This window comes from Carassius gibelio, chromosome A21 (genome assembly GCF_023724105.1).
Source record: "Carassius gibelio isolate Cgi1373 ecotype wild population from Czech Republic chromosome A21, carGib1.2-hapl.c, whole genome shotgun sequence".
NCBI classification, from domain to species: domain Eukaryota; kingdom Metazoa; phylum Chordata; class Actinopteri; order Cypriniformes; family Cyprinidae; genus Carassius; species Carassius gibelio.
In genome coordinates this window covers 10,778,761-10,794,829 of record NC_068391.1, presented here as the reverse complement: position 1 = coordinate 10,794,829, position 16,069 = coordinate 10,778,761, and the positions used below count along the sequence as shown (strand labels likewise).

General features: G+C 46.7%; 1 protein-coding gene across 1 annotated transcript; it reads right to left on the bottom strand.

Annotated features, from left to right (window-relative positions):
- Positions 1-11,071: 11,071 nt before the first annotated feature.
- Positions 11,072-12,004, bottom strand: LOC127942304 (olfactory receptor 14J1-like). Its single transcript, XM_052537982.1, has one exon. It carries the CDS (start codon positions 12,002-12,004, stop codon positions 11,072-11,074), a length of 933 nt encoding a protein of 310 aa, XP_052393942.1.
- Positions 12,005-16,069: the final 4,065 nt, after the last annotated feature.

Below are 16,069 nucleotides of genomic sequence, written 5' to 3'. Positions count from 1 at the left end.
ATTCTCCCGGTAGTGCAGCTCATGACAGCTCATCAGCCGCACGCAGGGGCGTAGATTTTGTCTAACAGTTGGGGGGACAATAAACATAAAATTTCTATAGAGCAATTTTTGAAGGGGACACAAATAATCCAGCTAAAATTGTACTTGTAAGGATACTGTATACATTAAGTCGTGCTACTATTAGTGCAGCATGGAAGTCATGCCAAATAAGACTATGTCAAGCTGTTGTGGTCACGCTTTGACAACACTCTGTGTCCATTGTAGACATTACTATCCATAACAGTGTTGTCCAGTCTGTGGTTTTCCCATGGAATTGGGCTTCTTTGTCACTGTTGCCACAGTCTGTTTTTCATGTCTGCACCAGGTGTTGAAGCAACCTCAATCATGTATATTTTAGCCCATGAAATGCAAATTTTTTACTGGGGAACACCACTTGAAATGCAGTTAGTTTGGACTAATTTTGAGTAGCAATTGGGTGGGTTTTGTTGTGAAAACTTTGAAACCCTTTCCGTCAAACAGGTAACGTTATAATGAATAAAATAGCGGACTCATTGAAAAATACATTGGCATCATGTATTAAAGATAAAATAACCACTTCATCCGATGTTTAAGTAAATAAAATAGCAGACAGCCTTACTTACTGGAGTTCCATAACTATTGACATCTCTCTCACAGGACTTGTGTGTAGGTGATATAAAATATCAAAGCAGGCATTTCATTTGGACCAAAGCACTGTGAGGCAAGGGAGGGGGAGACAATTTTTTTTATTAAAATACATTTTTGCCCTGTTTGTGTTGTTTTACTACTTACAATACAAAGTGTGGTTTGTAATCATCATTTTAGGGGCGGAAACCCCTCAGATGGTCCCCGTAGGACTTACGCCTATGGTAGCACGATTGAGTTGACCAGGAATATGAAAAGCATGAAGCGACCTCAGAAGTTTTTGACTCTAAAGGAGGAGGTGGCGGGGGAGTTACAACATATGACGGGAGTGACAGTTGATGGACGCAAAATTTGTGGTACTGTCCATACGGACTATTATGTGCAGTGGTGGAGGCATCCGTGTGTGGCACAGCATGCCTGGAAACCTGTTCTAGGAGCACTCTCATCCAAAGAAAAGTAAGGTCTGACTACGGGGGAAGGTTTCGCAGCAGATCAGTGTGACTTGGACCCGGTGAGTGCTGTGCTGCCATGCCCACATCAGGACTCAGCCATGAAGCCAGTGCTGAAGCGGACTCGTATGAAGCAGCCCCAGTGTCCTGACTGCCGCAGCAGCAGCCATATGCCTCTGAAATTGTTTCAGTGTGACTGCCGTCCTGCCCTTGAACGAATTCAAGAGGTTCAACACTGACTGAGCATGTTCCTCTGTGAGGCGTGCTGTCTGTTCGACCAAATCCAACTCCATACCGAGAAAAGAGATCTTCCGCGTCTTTTCCCAGTTGACCCTAAGACCCAACAGGCTCAAAGGGCAGGGCCCAGAACTGAAATGCTCATCGTTTGAATGCAAACTGCAGAAAAGGTCTGTGGCACTGAAGGATCGAGAAAAGTATGCATCCTTCAGGTCAGTCACTGCAAACTAGTCTTGGGAATGGATGACCCAAAGATGCATTTCTGCTAGGGGTGTAACTGTACACAAATATGATGGTTTGGTACGTACCTCAGCTTTAATGTCACGGTTCTATATGATTTATTTATTTTTTAATAAACAGTGGTTTACTGAAAAAGTTGCTCTTTCTTTAAATACATTCAATTATAGTCAAAATTTTCTTAGTGATAAAAATTTATCTCAGCTTATTCTTAAAACTATAGGGAGCCCTTTTACATTATATGGCTACGGTAAGACCTAACATCTTAACCAAAACTTAAATTTGCCTACTATTTATTTTTAAAAAGATGATCAACACTTTACAAAAAATTGTGTCCAAACATGTAAACTGCACATAATTCAGTTTTTTTAAATGAACTCATAAATAATACAATTTCTAGGGTATTTAATATATTCGATTGCACACTGTTTCATAACAGATTAATTGAAGCATACATTAAATAATTTTAAGGTTTAGTAAAATATAAGTATATAGTGTAATATTTCATGAAATGCTCCTGTCTAGACTTAATTTCTCTGGTGAACTAATGAGCTGTAGACACTATTAATGACTTGCTGAGGCATGAGATGTTCAGTCGTGTTTTTTGCGTTAAAACTAGTTCAGACAGGACCACTTTGGCAAGTAACTTCAGTTTATTGAAACTATTTATCTTTGGCTGTATGGTTCCTTTATTAAAATTAATTGAACATTCAAGAGCTTTAACATTAACCCCCCGGAACCATCAATTTATAGATACATCAACAATTAAGACACTTATTAATGTCTTTAAAAGCGAACAGTGATAATTGTGTAGATGTGGCTGTGGGACATCTATACTGTAGCTTGGTTATAAGGATGAGTGACTCTCAGCAGTGAGGCTCATGCCAGCCGGAACTTGAAAGCCTTACTGATCTGAAACAAAAGAAGATGACAACCAGATGGTGCACAATAATATGCTCATGTTTATAATGGGGAGGGAGGGAGGGTTGCGAGCAGTCTGAGCCTACTTACAGAGCAGTAATGCCACGTATATATGTCCCGTGTCTAATAGGATGCTTGTGTTGGGTTTATAACAGCACGTTTCTGAACTGTCCCAGAAGCAACTCTCCCAGGCTTTTATGCAGCGATCTGTCACACCACATCAAAGACTGTCAAAACGGCATTTATTGTTTAAATTTCCTGAGAATTTTTTTTTTAATATAAAATACTGTATTCATGCGGTACACATGCATACCGAACCAAAAGACCCATACAGAAACAGTTTGGTACTAATATGTGTACCGTTACACCCCTAGTTCCTAAATCAACATCTTAAAATTCAAGCCTGTGAACAGCCCAGTTCCCTATCTGTCGGTCACTACGAGTTATGTCGACCGACAAATGGGGTCTCACTTGGGAGGCCAATCATCTCTGATTTTAAGAGAAAACGCCAATGAAATTGGCAAGTGGATTAACACACCTGAGCCACTCCCCGTGCCAGCGGGTATAAATAGGGCGACAGGTGCATCCACTCATTAGATTTTTGCTTTGGAGCCGAGTAGTCGATGAAGAAGATCACTACAAAGCCATTCATCTTTGTTTTTGCTGAACTGTTCCTGGTCGGTGTGACGGCGCGTTACAGCGGTGTCCCTGCGAGACGGCGATTCCCCTGGGCGCTTCGGCTAAAAGAGACAGTTCTAAAAGAGCAAATCACGGACGATTCGCGTCTTTTTCAAGATGCCGTTTCGTCCGTGTCCTTCTGGATGCGGTCGTTTCCTGTCTTCGGTTGACGGTCACGAGCGTTGTCTGCAGTGTCTGGGCGTCCAACACGCTGAGGCTGCACTCGTGGATGATTCATGCGTCTACTGTGGGCGTATGAACATGGCAGCGCTGCGATCGCGTCTCTCACTCCTCAAGGGGAGTGCAGCAGACCCCTCTGTCGCCACCCGTCCTGGTCTCTCTGGCTCGAGCAGAGGGCCGCCGGCTGGCGCTCTGGGAGATCTGAGGATCACAGTGAGAGCTTCTCCGCCGGGCCACGCCCCACGGACCTCTCACTCCTCACGCAGCCACTGTCCCGTGCAGCTGCCGATTGATTCTGCTGGGCCGTCTCACAGCGGTCCCAGCGTGTCTTTCGGTGCGCCGCCCGAAGACCAGATGTCGATTGCTGCATCGGGGGATGGGTTATCGACCTCTGAGGATGAAGGTTCGGCGGGGCTGCCCCCCTCGGGTGTTGTCGCTACTGCCGAATCGGACTTGGAGTTGTCGGCCATGCTTGCCCGGGCAGCCGTGAGTATCGGACTGGAGGTGACTACACCGCCCAGTCCCGAGCCCTCACGGCTGGATGATTGGTTTCTCGGCGCGGGACGCGGCTCACAACCTCGTTCTGCTCCGGTGCCTTTCTTCCCGGAGGTGCATGAAGAGGTGACGAAGTCGTGGACGGCCCCTTTCACGGCCAGAAGCCGCTCTTCTCCCTCTTCCATCCTCACCACCCTCGATGGCGGGGCAGCCAGGGGGTACGTAGAGGTTCCCCAGGTGGAGAGGGCGGTTGCGGTGCACTTGTGCCCACAAAACGCCGCCACTTGGAGGAATCGTCCGCGCCTCCCGTCCAAGGCCTGTAAGCTGACGGCTGCACTCGCTGCCAAGGCTTACAGTGCTGCGGGCCAAGCTGCCTCTGCCCTGCATGCCATGGCTATCCTGCAGGTACACCAAGCCAAGGCACTCAAAGCCATGCACGAGGGTGGTACCGACCCGGGGTTGATGCAGGAGCTGCGCACGGCAACTGACTTCGCCTTACGGGCAACGAAGGTCACGGCGCGGTCCCTCGGGAAGGCGATGTCCACGCTGGTGGTCCAGGAGCGGCATCTCTGGCTGAACCTGGCTGAGATGAGGGACATGGACAAAGCGCGCTTTCTCGACGCCCCCATCTCCCAGGCAGGCCTGTTCGGCGACACTGTCGAGGACTTTGCCCAGCAGTTCTCGGCGGTACAGAAGCAGACTGAGGCCATCCAGCACATCCTGCCCCGACGTGTATCTCCGGCTGCCACCGTTCCGTCGCGGGTAGCGCCTCAGCCTGCTCGTCGCCGTGGGCGCCCCCCTGCGTCCTCTACGCCAGCTCCGCCCCGTGCTGAGAGTTCTTCGAGGCCAGCGCGTCGAGCCCCGCGCAGGAGAGCGGCGCCCCCCGTGTCACTCCCGGCTGCGAAGTCCTCCAAGAAGTCGACCAAGCGGCCCTGACACGGGCAACTCGGAGATGCGGAGAACTGCTCTTCAGGAGATGGCGAAGACAGGGCCACTCCTTCCCCCGGAGGAGGGCCGGGCGGAGAATCTTCAGTTTCTGTTTTGTTCTGTTCTGCCACTGGCCGAGGAGTGTGGTTGCGATGACCCAGGACGCAGTGCCTTCTGGGCCTTCCGGCACGACTCCCCATCGCTGCACCACTGCGGGCATGTCGACTGTCCCTTTGGTGCCACTTGTACGGTATCTGGGAGCGTGGCTTGCGCTGCCCAACCCGTCACGCTGGCTCATCCGGACAGTTCGACTCGGCTATGCGATTCAATTCGCCCGGCGACCCCCCAAGTTCAATGGCGTGCTCGAGACTTCGGTGGCAGTCCAGGACGCCCCTGTCTTGCGCGAGGAGATTGCTGTCCTCCTGGCGAAGGATGCAATCGAGCCGGTCCCTCCAGCCGAGATGAGGACGGGGTTTTACAGCCCTTACTTCATCGTGCCCAAGAAGAGCGGTGGCCTTCGACCTATCCTGGATCTGCGAGTCTTGAATCGGGCCCTACACAAGCTCCCGTTCAGGATGTTGACGCAGAAACGCATTATCAAATGCGTTCAGCCCCAGGACTGGTTTGCAGCGATCGACCTGAAAGATGCGTACTTTCATGTCTCTATCCTCCCTCGTCACAGACCGTTCCTGCGCTTTGCTTTCGAGGGTCAGGCATGGCAGTACAAGGTCCTCCCCTTCGGGCTCTCCCTGTCCCCCCGTGTCTTCACGAAGGTCGCGGAGGGCGCCCTTGCCCCACTTTGGGAAGTGGGCATCAGGATCCTCAACTATCTCGACGACTGGCTCATTATGGCCCGGTCCCGAGAAGAGTTGTGCGATCACAGGGACTTCGTGCTTCGGCACCTCAGTCAGTTGGGGCTTCAGGTCAACCGAGAGAAGAGCAAGCTCTCCCCTGTGCAGAGAATCTCTTATCTCGGTATGGAGTTAGACTCGGTGAGTATGACGGCACGTCTCACCAGCGAGCGTGCCCACTCAGTGCTGAACTGCCTGAGTTCCTTCAGAGGCAGGACAGTGGTACCGCTGAAACACTTTCAGAGGCTCCTGGGGCATATGGCATCCGCAGCCGCAGTCACGCCGCTCGGGTTGCTTCATATGAGACCACTTCAGCACTGGTTACACTCCCGAGTCCCGAGATGGGCATGGCGCCGCGGTACACATCGTGTCACCATCACACTGATGTGTCGCCGCCTATTCAGTCCTTGGTCGGACCTTGCCTTTCTACGGGCCGGCGTGCCCTTAGAACAAGTGTCCCGGCACGTTGTTGTCACAACAGATGCCTCCAACTCGGGCTGGGGCGCGACATGCAACGGGCAGGCAGCCTCAGGGTCCTGGACAGGACCTCGACTGCTTTGGCACATCAACTGCCTGGAGTTGCTGGCAGTGCATCTAGCTTTGCGACGGTTTCGTCCGCTAGTGCTGGACAAGCACGTGTTGGTCCGCACGGACAACACTGCGGCTGTTTCGTACATCAACCGACAAGGCGGGTTACGATCACGCCGAATGTCTCAACTCGCCCGTCATCTCCTCCTCTGGAGTCAGACGTGGCTCAAGTCGCTGCGCGCTGTCCACATCCCGGGGGAGCTCAATCGTGCAGCCGACGCGCTCTCACGACAGCTCACTTTCCCCGGGGAATGGCGACTCCATCCCCAGACGGTCCAGCTGATTTGGAGTCGATTCGGGGAAGCCCAGGTAGACCTGTTTGCTTCCCACGAGTCCTCCCACTGCCAGCTGTACTATTCCCTGTCCCAGGCCCCCCTGGGCACAGATGCACTGGCACACAGCTGGCCTCGGGCTTTACGCAAGTATGCGTTTCCCCCAGTGAGCCTGCTCGCACAGACACTGTGCAAGGTCAGGGAGGACGAGGAACAGGTCCTGTTGGTTGCGCCTTACTGGCCCACCCGGACCTGGTTTTCGGAACTCATGCTCCTCGTGACAGCCCCTCCCTGGCGCATCCCCCTGAGGAGAGACCTTCTCTCTCAGGGGCTTGGCACCATTTGGCACCCGCGTCCAGATCTCTGGAACCTCCACGTGTGGCTTCTAGACGGGACGCGGCAGACCTAAGTGATCTGCCCCCAGCGGTGGTAGACACTATCACTCAGGCTGGAGCCCCTTCTACGAGGCAGGCCTATGCTCTGAAGTGGAGTCTGTTCACGAATTGGTGTTCTTCTCACCGAGAAGACCCCCGGAGATGCCCGGTCAGAGTCGTGCTTTCTTTCCTGCAAGGTAGGCTGGAGCGTGGGCTGTCACCCTCCACCCTGAAGGTGTATGTGGCTGCCATTGCAGCACATCACGATGCAGTGGACGGCCGGTCCCTGGGGAGGCATGACCTGATCGTTAGGTTCCTGAGGGGTGCCAGAAGGTTACATCCTCCTAGGACACCCCTGATTCCCTCCTGGGACCTCTCTATTGTCCTGGCGGGACTTCAGAGGGGTCCCTTTGAGCCGCTGGATTCGGTTGAGCTGAAGTTCCTGTCTCTCACGACAGCGCTCCTGATCGCGCTCACTTCCATCAAGAGGGTCGGGGACCTCCAAGCATTTTCGGTAAGTGAAGAGTGCCTTGTGTTCGGGCCGGCCTACTCTCACATTGTCCTGAGACCCCGGCCTGGATACGTGCCCAAGGTTCCCACCACTCCCTTCCGAGACCAGGTGGTGAACCTGCAAGCGCTGCCCCTGGAGGAGGCAGATCCAGCCTTGTCGTTGCTGTGTCCCGTAAGAGCGCTTCGCATATACGTGGACCGCACCCAGAGCTTCAGAAGCTCTGAGCAGCTCCTGGTCTGCTTTGGAGGTCAGCAGAAGGGGAAGGCTGTCTCTAAGCAGAGGTTGGCCCACTGGATAGTGGACGCCATCGCCTTGGTCATCGCCATTCCCAAGGCGAGCCGTGCCCCCTGGGGGTGAGGGCCCACTACACACGGAGTGTGGCCTCCTCCTATGCGTTGGCGCACGGCGCCTCTCTGGCAGACGTTTGTCGAGCTGCGGGCTGGGCGACACCTAACACCTTTGCAAGGTTTTACAACCTCCGTGTAGAGCCAGTTTCCTCCCGTGTGTTGGGTAACAGGTAATTGGCGGGAAGGGCTGGCTGGGTGTCTCGCTTGCTGCGCCATTCCCCCTAACACGGGGATGTGAGCGCCTTCTTCTCCCAGTAGAGTTCCCCGGTTGGCGTACCCTGGTCGAGCATCCTCCAGCACCCTCGGCGTCAGACTTGGCGGAGCAGTCTGGCGCCAGGCCCAGTACTGGCGTTAGCATGCTCGGAGCCGGTCAGCCCCTGTACTGGGCTAGGTGTCCATATGGCTGGGTTCCCTACGGGTAATCCCATATGTGTATTCTTCCACGGTAAGGTTTCCCTCTTGGCAAACCCGTGTCTTCCCTTGACAGATCGCTCTGTCAGTCTCTTCTGGCAGCCGTTCCATCCCTACTCCAAGGTAGGACCTGCCTCAGAGACCCTTTCCATATGTAGTACTGCCCCCTAGGTCAGTCCATATCGGTATATCCACATGTCACCTCCCTACGGGTAGGATGTGGTCTCCGTAGCGACCTTTCCTAAAGGCTCGCTTCCCCATTGTCTTGCCAGCTGAAAGAACAAATAGGGAAGATTTGAAGCAATCTTTCACTGAAGGTTGAAATCCCTTCCATTTACTTTATGTGGGCGGAACAGCAGCATGGCCTTCTCCAGCAGCGATGTACTCACCCTTTGGCCCCTTCGGTACCAAGGTCAGTGAATTTGCGCTGGGGCTTTGGGAAGGTTACGACCTTAAGCGTAGCTTTTGTGGCACGCCAAGGCTTGTCAACAATTGCAGCGCCTCAGGGTTGTGACGAGGTTCAGGTTATGGCGTTTTCCATAGGACCCCATTTGTCGGTCGACATAACTCGTAGTGACCGACAGATAGGGAACGTCTCGGTTACGTACGTAACCCTCGTTCCCTGATGGAGGGAACGGAGACGTTATGTCCCCATGCCACAACCTTGAACCATTCGCTGTTGCCGGGACACGTTCTCGGCTCCTCAGCGTAAAACCTAATGAGTGGATGCACCTGTCGCCCTATTTATACCCGCTGGCACGGGGAGTGGCTCAGGTGTGTTAATCCACTTGCCAATTTCATTGGCGTTTTCTCTTAAAATCAGAGATGATTGGCCTCCCAAGTGAGACCCCATTTGTCGGTCGACATAACGTCTCCGTTCCCTCCATCAGGGAACGAGGGTTACGTACGTAACCGAGACGTTCAAGTCATGCAGGTCCAAGATCAGTCATAACCCACCACATTTCTTGGCTGTAAAACCCTGTCTTCACATCGCTTTGAGGGACCAGCTCTATAGTGTTCTTTGCCTGTAGGACTGTGATCTCCACATGCAAGACATGAGCATCAGCTGCCTACACTGATGTGTAGTGGATGCCCCTGAATTTTGGGGATGCAGGGCGAACTGAATTACATAGCCGAGTTTGATTGTCCGAAGGAGCCAGTGAGACGGGCTAGCCAGCACTAACTAGGATTCCGGAAACTGCTCTTTTGTCAAGATTTGTGTACCACAGGCTGTGAGGTCAGCGGTGGGACAAAACAAAACAAAAGATTTTCTGGGGAGGGATTAGTGCATTCACTATATCCCAAAGAGCAGCTCTCCCCATCTCTGGGTCACCCGTCTCAGGGCTTCTTGCTCTTCCCCTTACCGCCAGGTTTGGCAGGGGCCTGGACGGGTGGGGTGGATGCCCAACGACCGCTCAATGAGGGCAGCAATGCGGCAGAATCCTCCTCTCCAAAGAGCTCAAGTTCACCCTCCGATGCAGCAATCGACATCCGATCGTCGGGAGGAGCACCAAAGGATACAGCTGGTATACTCCTTGTAGAGGACTCAGCATGTTCCTCTGGAAGCTCAACGGGCCGAGAGGAGTGAGGGTACCAGGGAGGTTGGTTCCTCAGAGGGATAGCTGTCACTGTCACCCTCAGACTGCTCGAGCTACTGCCTAAAGTAGTCCCTCTCCAACTTCCAAAGAGAACTAGATATAGGCAGAGACACTGGAACTCCACCCCTTCTCAGGTAATGTCGCCTGGTCCGCAACTCCACGATGGTCATATTCCCGCAATAAGAACATGACTCATCAACAAATGCAACCATAGCAAGCTTAATGCCCAGACACGTGAAGCAATGATCGTGATCATAACCAGTCACCAGGTAACAACCGCATCCTGAAACTCATGGGTGGAATGGCATCTATACCAAGACACAGTGTTGTCTCTATAAAGACAGAGCTTCATTTTTACAAAGACGCAGCAACAAGTTGGCAAAGATGCAGCATCAGCTTTAAAAATGATGTGCCCACCTGTGAATGCTCTTTAGCAAATGCTATTTTAGTATGCTGAAATTTTAGTTTTGTTTTAGTATGCCAGATGTATGCATCCCACTCAGAACAGGAAAAAGACCACCACTGTAGCGCCATTCCACCAACACAAAGAAGGTCCCTTAGAGCGCGCTGACCTCATCTCTTTCACAAATGAAGCTTTGTAAGAGCAGAATTATTGAAACTGCTCGTCTAAAATACAACATTTCTCAGATTGTATTTTCATAACTGATAAACTATAATGAAATTTATATTAGAAACTTTGGATTTCCAGCTTTTATAGTTTAGTTTATTATTTTAATACCAATAACAAACACTTAGCTGGTTGTGTTTTGGTTGAAAACACACACAAAAAAAATAAAATAATTTAATTTAAAAAAAAATATGAACACGAGGAGAGAATATGGCTTGCTTATGATCTTGAAAAATGCTGGCTGGCTTTTAGGTTTTTACCAAAAGATGGCATAACATTTTTATTGTGTTTTCAATTTTTTGGGTTGAGTTTCAGTGTTATCAGTGTTCATAACATCTTATTCAACTCCAATGTATGTTTGAAAACTTACTGTTATAATACATGTGACAGAGACCCACTTTTTTATTTATATATTTAATTTTAATTTTTTTATTTTAATTTAACCGTCATTGATAACATTCAAATTCAGTGTCAAATACTAAGCATTTCTTTAATTGTAAACATTTCTTAGCTACTAATTCATGTGACATTAATGGTACAGCTCAAAGAAAACTTTATCCTGTTCAGCAAATATTATATAAGCACATTGATTCTTCAGCGAAAAAAAAAAAAAAAAAACCTTTTATTATTGCCACTTTTAAAGTATCATCACTGTGATGCATCATGACACAAGATGCAGGCAACAATATTTATAACAGTGAATACTAAAAGTTATGAATCCTTTGACTTTTGAAAATATACAATATTTTTGCCCTAATTGGACCTAATTTTATACCATATATTACAGGATTGACAACAGGGGGAACAGTCAGGATGATAACAGACAAAAATGTAGATGCTATATTAGACACTGTTTCTGCTTTAAATCTTGTGAGAAGAGAATCGGAAAGACCACATGTTGTAATCATAAAGGAAATTAGGTGTGGCACACATGTGCTGTAGAACTTCTCTTGATTAACTTTAGATTTTCGACAAGCTAGTATTATTTTTAAATAGGAAATCAGAACAAAAACAAAAAATACAGCCTTGCTTATATAGATAAATCCATTAATGATGCCTTGAAAAATGTCTTGTTTGCATGCAAGATTCATCAGGGAAAGATGCTCACAGAAAAGTCTATGCATGTCATGTCTGCACAGAGGGTGTTTCAGAGCCAGTGAAATTGCCATTACCCCTATGAAAAATGGAAATATCCAAATAAAAGTCACCAGGCTCCTCACAGTGAAAGGTGACATAATGGTGTGATAACGTAAAGGTTGACAGATTGCTATGTACCTATCAATAGCCATGACACTTAAATTGGTGAATTCCCCAGTTGTATACATCACAACAGCAAGACATTGTACAATACATTCCTCAATTGAAATCCTGTTAGTTTCTGTGAGTAAATATACCAAAGCCCTGGGATAAAACCCTGTAGTTCCACACAGATCATTAACACACAGATTACACAATAAAATGTACATGGGTTCATGCAGGGCTTTCTCAAAAGCAATAATCATAATCAAGGCAGCATTCAGAACAATAGTCAGAAGGTAAACTGGAAGAGCAAATGAGAAAAATATGATCCTGCTGGTCCAGTCCCACTCATTCAGAGCCGTGATAGTGAGAAAGTTGGGAGAGGAGATGTTATTCATTACTTTTCAAAATCTGACTCCTGATTAAACAATGACAACACAATCAATCTACTATTCCTCTTTTGTACAATCTTGTGTTATACTGTTGGAAAACATTAAAATAATATAAATGTGCCCTAAAAGCAGTATGTTGCGTTAAACCTTTAAAATGAGAAACAACAACAACAATAATAACAAAAGGTCCATGGCTTGAAGGGCTATGAGGTTTGGAGAAGGCCTCTGAACACCTCTTTTACAGATCCATGTTTCATTCTGCTCATAGCTGTATGAGGGAACTTTATATACAGTCAGATATGCAATGTCATAATGATCTAACACTCCTTAGACAATTCAGAAATAATTGTATAATGCAAACATCTCCTTGACTTCAGGGAACGAGGGTTACCATATGTAACCAAGATGTTTTCTTTCAGTCGGTCACTCTAGACGTCACGTGACGTCGGGGATGACCGACGAATTGGGATTCCTACCAAAGCTCCATGGATGCTGCCCATTTCAGTGCCCTTTGCGAACCTGTGCTCTCTTTTTGGTGTAGGTTGGAGGTCGCAACAAGAAGTTCCATTCAACATTGTCAAAGCACTATCCACACAGTGTGATTGGATAACACTGGAAAAATTTACCAGTTCCACGTGGAACAGGGACACTGTGAAAGATGAATCCTTCCTGAACGAGGTCTCGGGAGCAAATACACATATGATATCTGTTTGGGTGCATTTGGAAAATTGTAGGTGATTGTTATCCTTTTGGAAATGGCAGAAGTTGGATGGGAAACCATGGGCTTCGTGGATTTTACACCCTTCACGAAGTCATGGTAAATCACAGCAACCTGGACTGAGAGGGGGGAGACACAGCATTCTCTCCAGCCCTTGCTGCAAAAAGGAAAGCACGACCCTGATTGGGTAGCTCCGGGGGTCTTCTCGAACAAGAGACATGCCGGTATCATATTTTCCTGTTGAGATTATTCTCATGCTTTTATCACGGTATATGGTATTATTACAATATGTTTTATACATTTTGATATTATTGAAATTAAGATGAAAAATCGTAATTGATCATAATGCGATATAACAACTTTAATAAATTTTTCTTTATTAACAAAAATATCTGAACATTTAAAAACAATAAACAAATACAGAAAAGTATATAAAGATAAAAGTTTAAAGTTAAAAGTTTAAAGTGCAAAAGAATGTCTCAGGTTACAAATGTAACCATGGTTCCCTGAGTAGGGAACAAGACACTGCATCCTCTAGGGGGCGCTATGGGGAACACCTCGTCGTAACCCGTGTCTGAAGTATACATTAAAACAACACCAACGAATTGGCTGGTGACAGCCTCTGAGGTCTGTGTATCTTTTGGTTATTCGATATTCTACTTATAAAGAAAAAGAAGAGAAACGAGAAACTGTTTGATTTTCGTTTTTTCGTTTTGTTTAAGAAACAGAGAATGAAAATTTAGCTGGATTTTTCATATTCTTGTTCATGGGTAAAAAATTTGATTATGCTTTAATATTTGTTTGAATGTGTGCCCCTTTCATCCCCTCTACCTTTCAACAGGAGAGAAGCGGCAGACGAGCCCAGTTTATTAATTGTAAAAATGTTTTGCTAGTGGTGCTTGCCATATTAAAATAATTATAATAATAATTATATACAGTATTGTTCAAAATAATAGCAGTACAATGTGACTAACCAGAATAATCAAGGTTTTTAGTATATTTTTTATTGCTACGTGGCAAACAAGTTACCAGTAGGTTCAGTAGATTGTCAGAAAACAAACAAGACCCAGCATTCATGATATGCACGCTCTTAAGGCTGTGCAATTGGGCAATTAGTTGAAAGGGGTGTGTTCAAAAAAATAGCAGTGTCTACCTTTGACTGTACAAACTCAAAACTATTTTGTACAAACATTTTTTTTTTCTGGGATTTAGCAATCCTGTGAATCACTAAACTAATATTTAGTTGTATGACCACAGTTTTTTAAAACTGCTTGACATCTGTGTGGCATGGAGTCAACCAACTTGTGGCACCTCTCAGCTGTTATTCCACTCCATGATTCTTTAACAACATTCCACAATTCATTCACATTTCTTGGTTTTGCTTCAGAAACAGCATTTTTGATGTCACCCCACAAGATCTCAATTGGATTAAGGTCTGGAGATTGGGCTGGCCACTCCATAACATTAATTTTTCTTGGTTTGGAACCAAGACTTTGCCCGTTTACTAGTGTGTTTTGGGTCATTGTCTTGTTGAAACAACCATTTCAAGGGCATGTCCTCTTCAGCATAGGGCAACATGACCTCTTCAAGTATTTTAACATATGCAAACTGATCCATGATCCCTGGTATGCGATAAATAGGCCCAACACCATAGTAGGAGAAACATGCCCATATCATGATGCTTGCACCTCCATGCTTCACTGTCTTCACTGTGTACTGTGGCTTGAATTCAGAGTTTGGGGGTCGTCTCACAAACTGCCTGTGGCCCTTGGACCCAAAAAGAACAATTTTACTCTCATCAGTCCACAAAATGTTCCTCCATTTCTCTTTAGGCCAGTTGATGTGTTCTTTGGCAAATTGTAACCTCTTCTGCACATGCCTTTTTTTTAACAGAGGGACTTTGCGGGGGATTCTTGAAAATAGATTAGCTTCACACAGACGTCTTCTAACTGTCACAGTACTTACAGGTAACTCCAGACTGTCTTTGATCATCCTGGAGGTGATCATTGGCTGAGCCTTTGCCATTCTGGTTATTCTTCTATCCATTTTGATGGTTGTCTTCCGTTTTCTTCCACGTCTCTCTGGTTTTGCTCTACATTTTAAGGCATTGGAGATAATTTTAGCTGAACAGCCTATCATTTTTTGCACCTCTTTATAGGTTTTCTATAAAGATGACCTCTGTGATTGAATGCCACACTGCTATTTTTTTGAACACACCACTTTCAACTAATTCAACTAATTGCCCAATTGCACAGCCTTAAGAGCGTGCATATCATGAATGCTGGGTCTCATTTGTTTTCTGAGAATCTACTGAACCTACTGGTAACTTGTTTGCCACGTAGCAATAAAAAAATATACGAAAAACCTTGATTATTCTGGTTAGTCACATTGTACTGCTATTATTTTGAACAATACTGTATATACAGTGGCAAAGGGGTGGCATGAGGTTTCAGGAGGGGCGCAGTGGACATTATTCATAATCTAAAATGCTACGGTTTTCATTGAATGTGTTTCACTTGACTAGTAGCCTACTCTGATAACAGGTGTCCATCAAACGTGCAGTGCTTGTGCATCACCAGCTTATGACATTACTTAGATATCTCAGTTTAATTTGGCATGTCGACCAATTTTAACATTGGATAGTCATAGATGCTGGGAAAGTGGATGCATGCCAATTTTGTGAAAGCAGTAGTTTAAACACACAAAGAGCTAGACTAACGTTAGACCTTAATTATTTTTTTCTATTTAAATTGCTTATTTTAAATGTAGACATGTCCAGCTTTCTATAAGTTCGTCTGATACATGAGCCTGGTTCATTTCTGCCATTTCAGAAAGAAGTTCAGGTAGACCGAGATGGCAGAAAGCACACCCTGTTAGGTGTCTTTATTTAACAACAGAGTTTTTTTACTTTTGTCTTGTCATTGAGGGTGTCTTAAGACCAAAACTGTCGGAGCTGAAGCCCTTTCCTCTGTTATCGGGATGGAGAGTTCAGATCGGGATCCGCCAACCAGAGAAGTGCAGCAGACTATCCTTGCTACAAGATATAGCTTTAGTTGCTGTTGCTGTAATAGCAAATGAAAACATGTTACCTGTGAGATTTTTCTTAAATAGGAATAGAATAAATAAATTGAGTAGGCTAAAAATCAGTAGGCTAGGTAATAAAAACCATATTTCATGTCATTGTAGATCACATACAGTCAAATTCAAATCTCATTGAATAAATTAATTTCTGTTTTGTCAATAACATGCAACGATGCAGCATATATGCATGTTATTTGTCAATAACATGCATATATGCTGCATCGTTGCAGTAAAGAAAGGATGAAAGGGGCGTTTCAGATACACATACCCTC

Coding starts and splice junctions, on each gene's coding strand:
- LOC127942304 (XM_052537982.1), bottom strand. CDS start 12,004: ATGAATAACATCTCCTCTCCCAACTTTCTCACTATCACGGCTCTGAAT.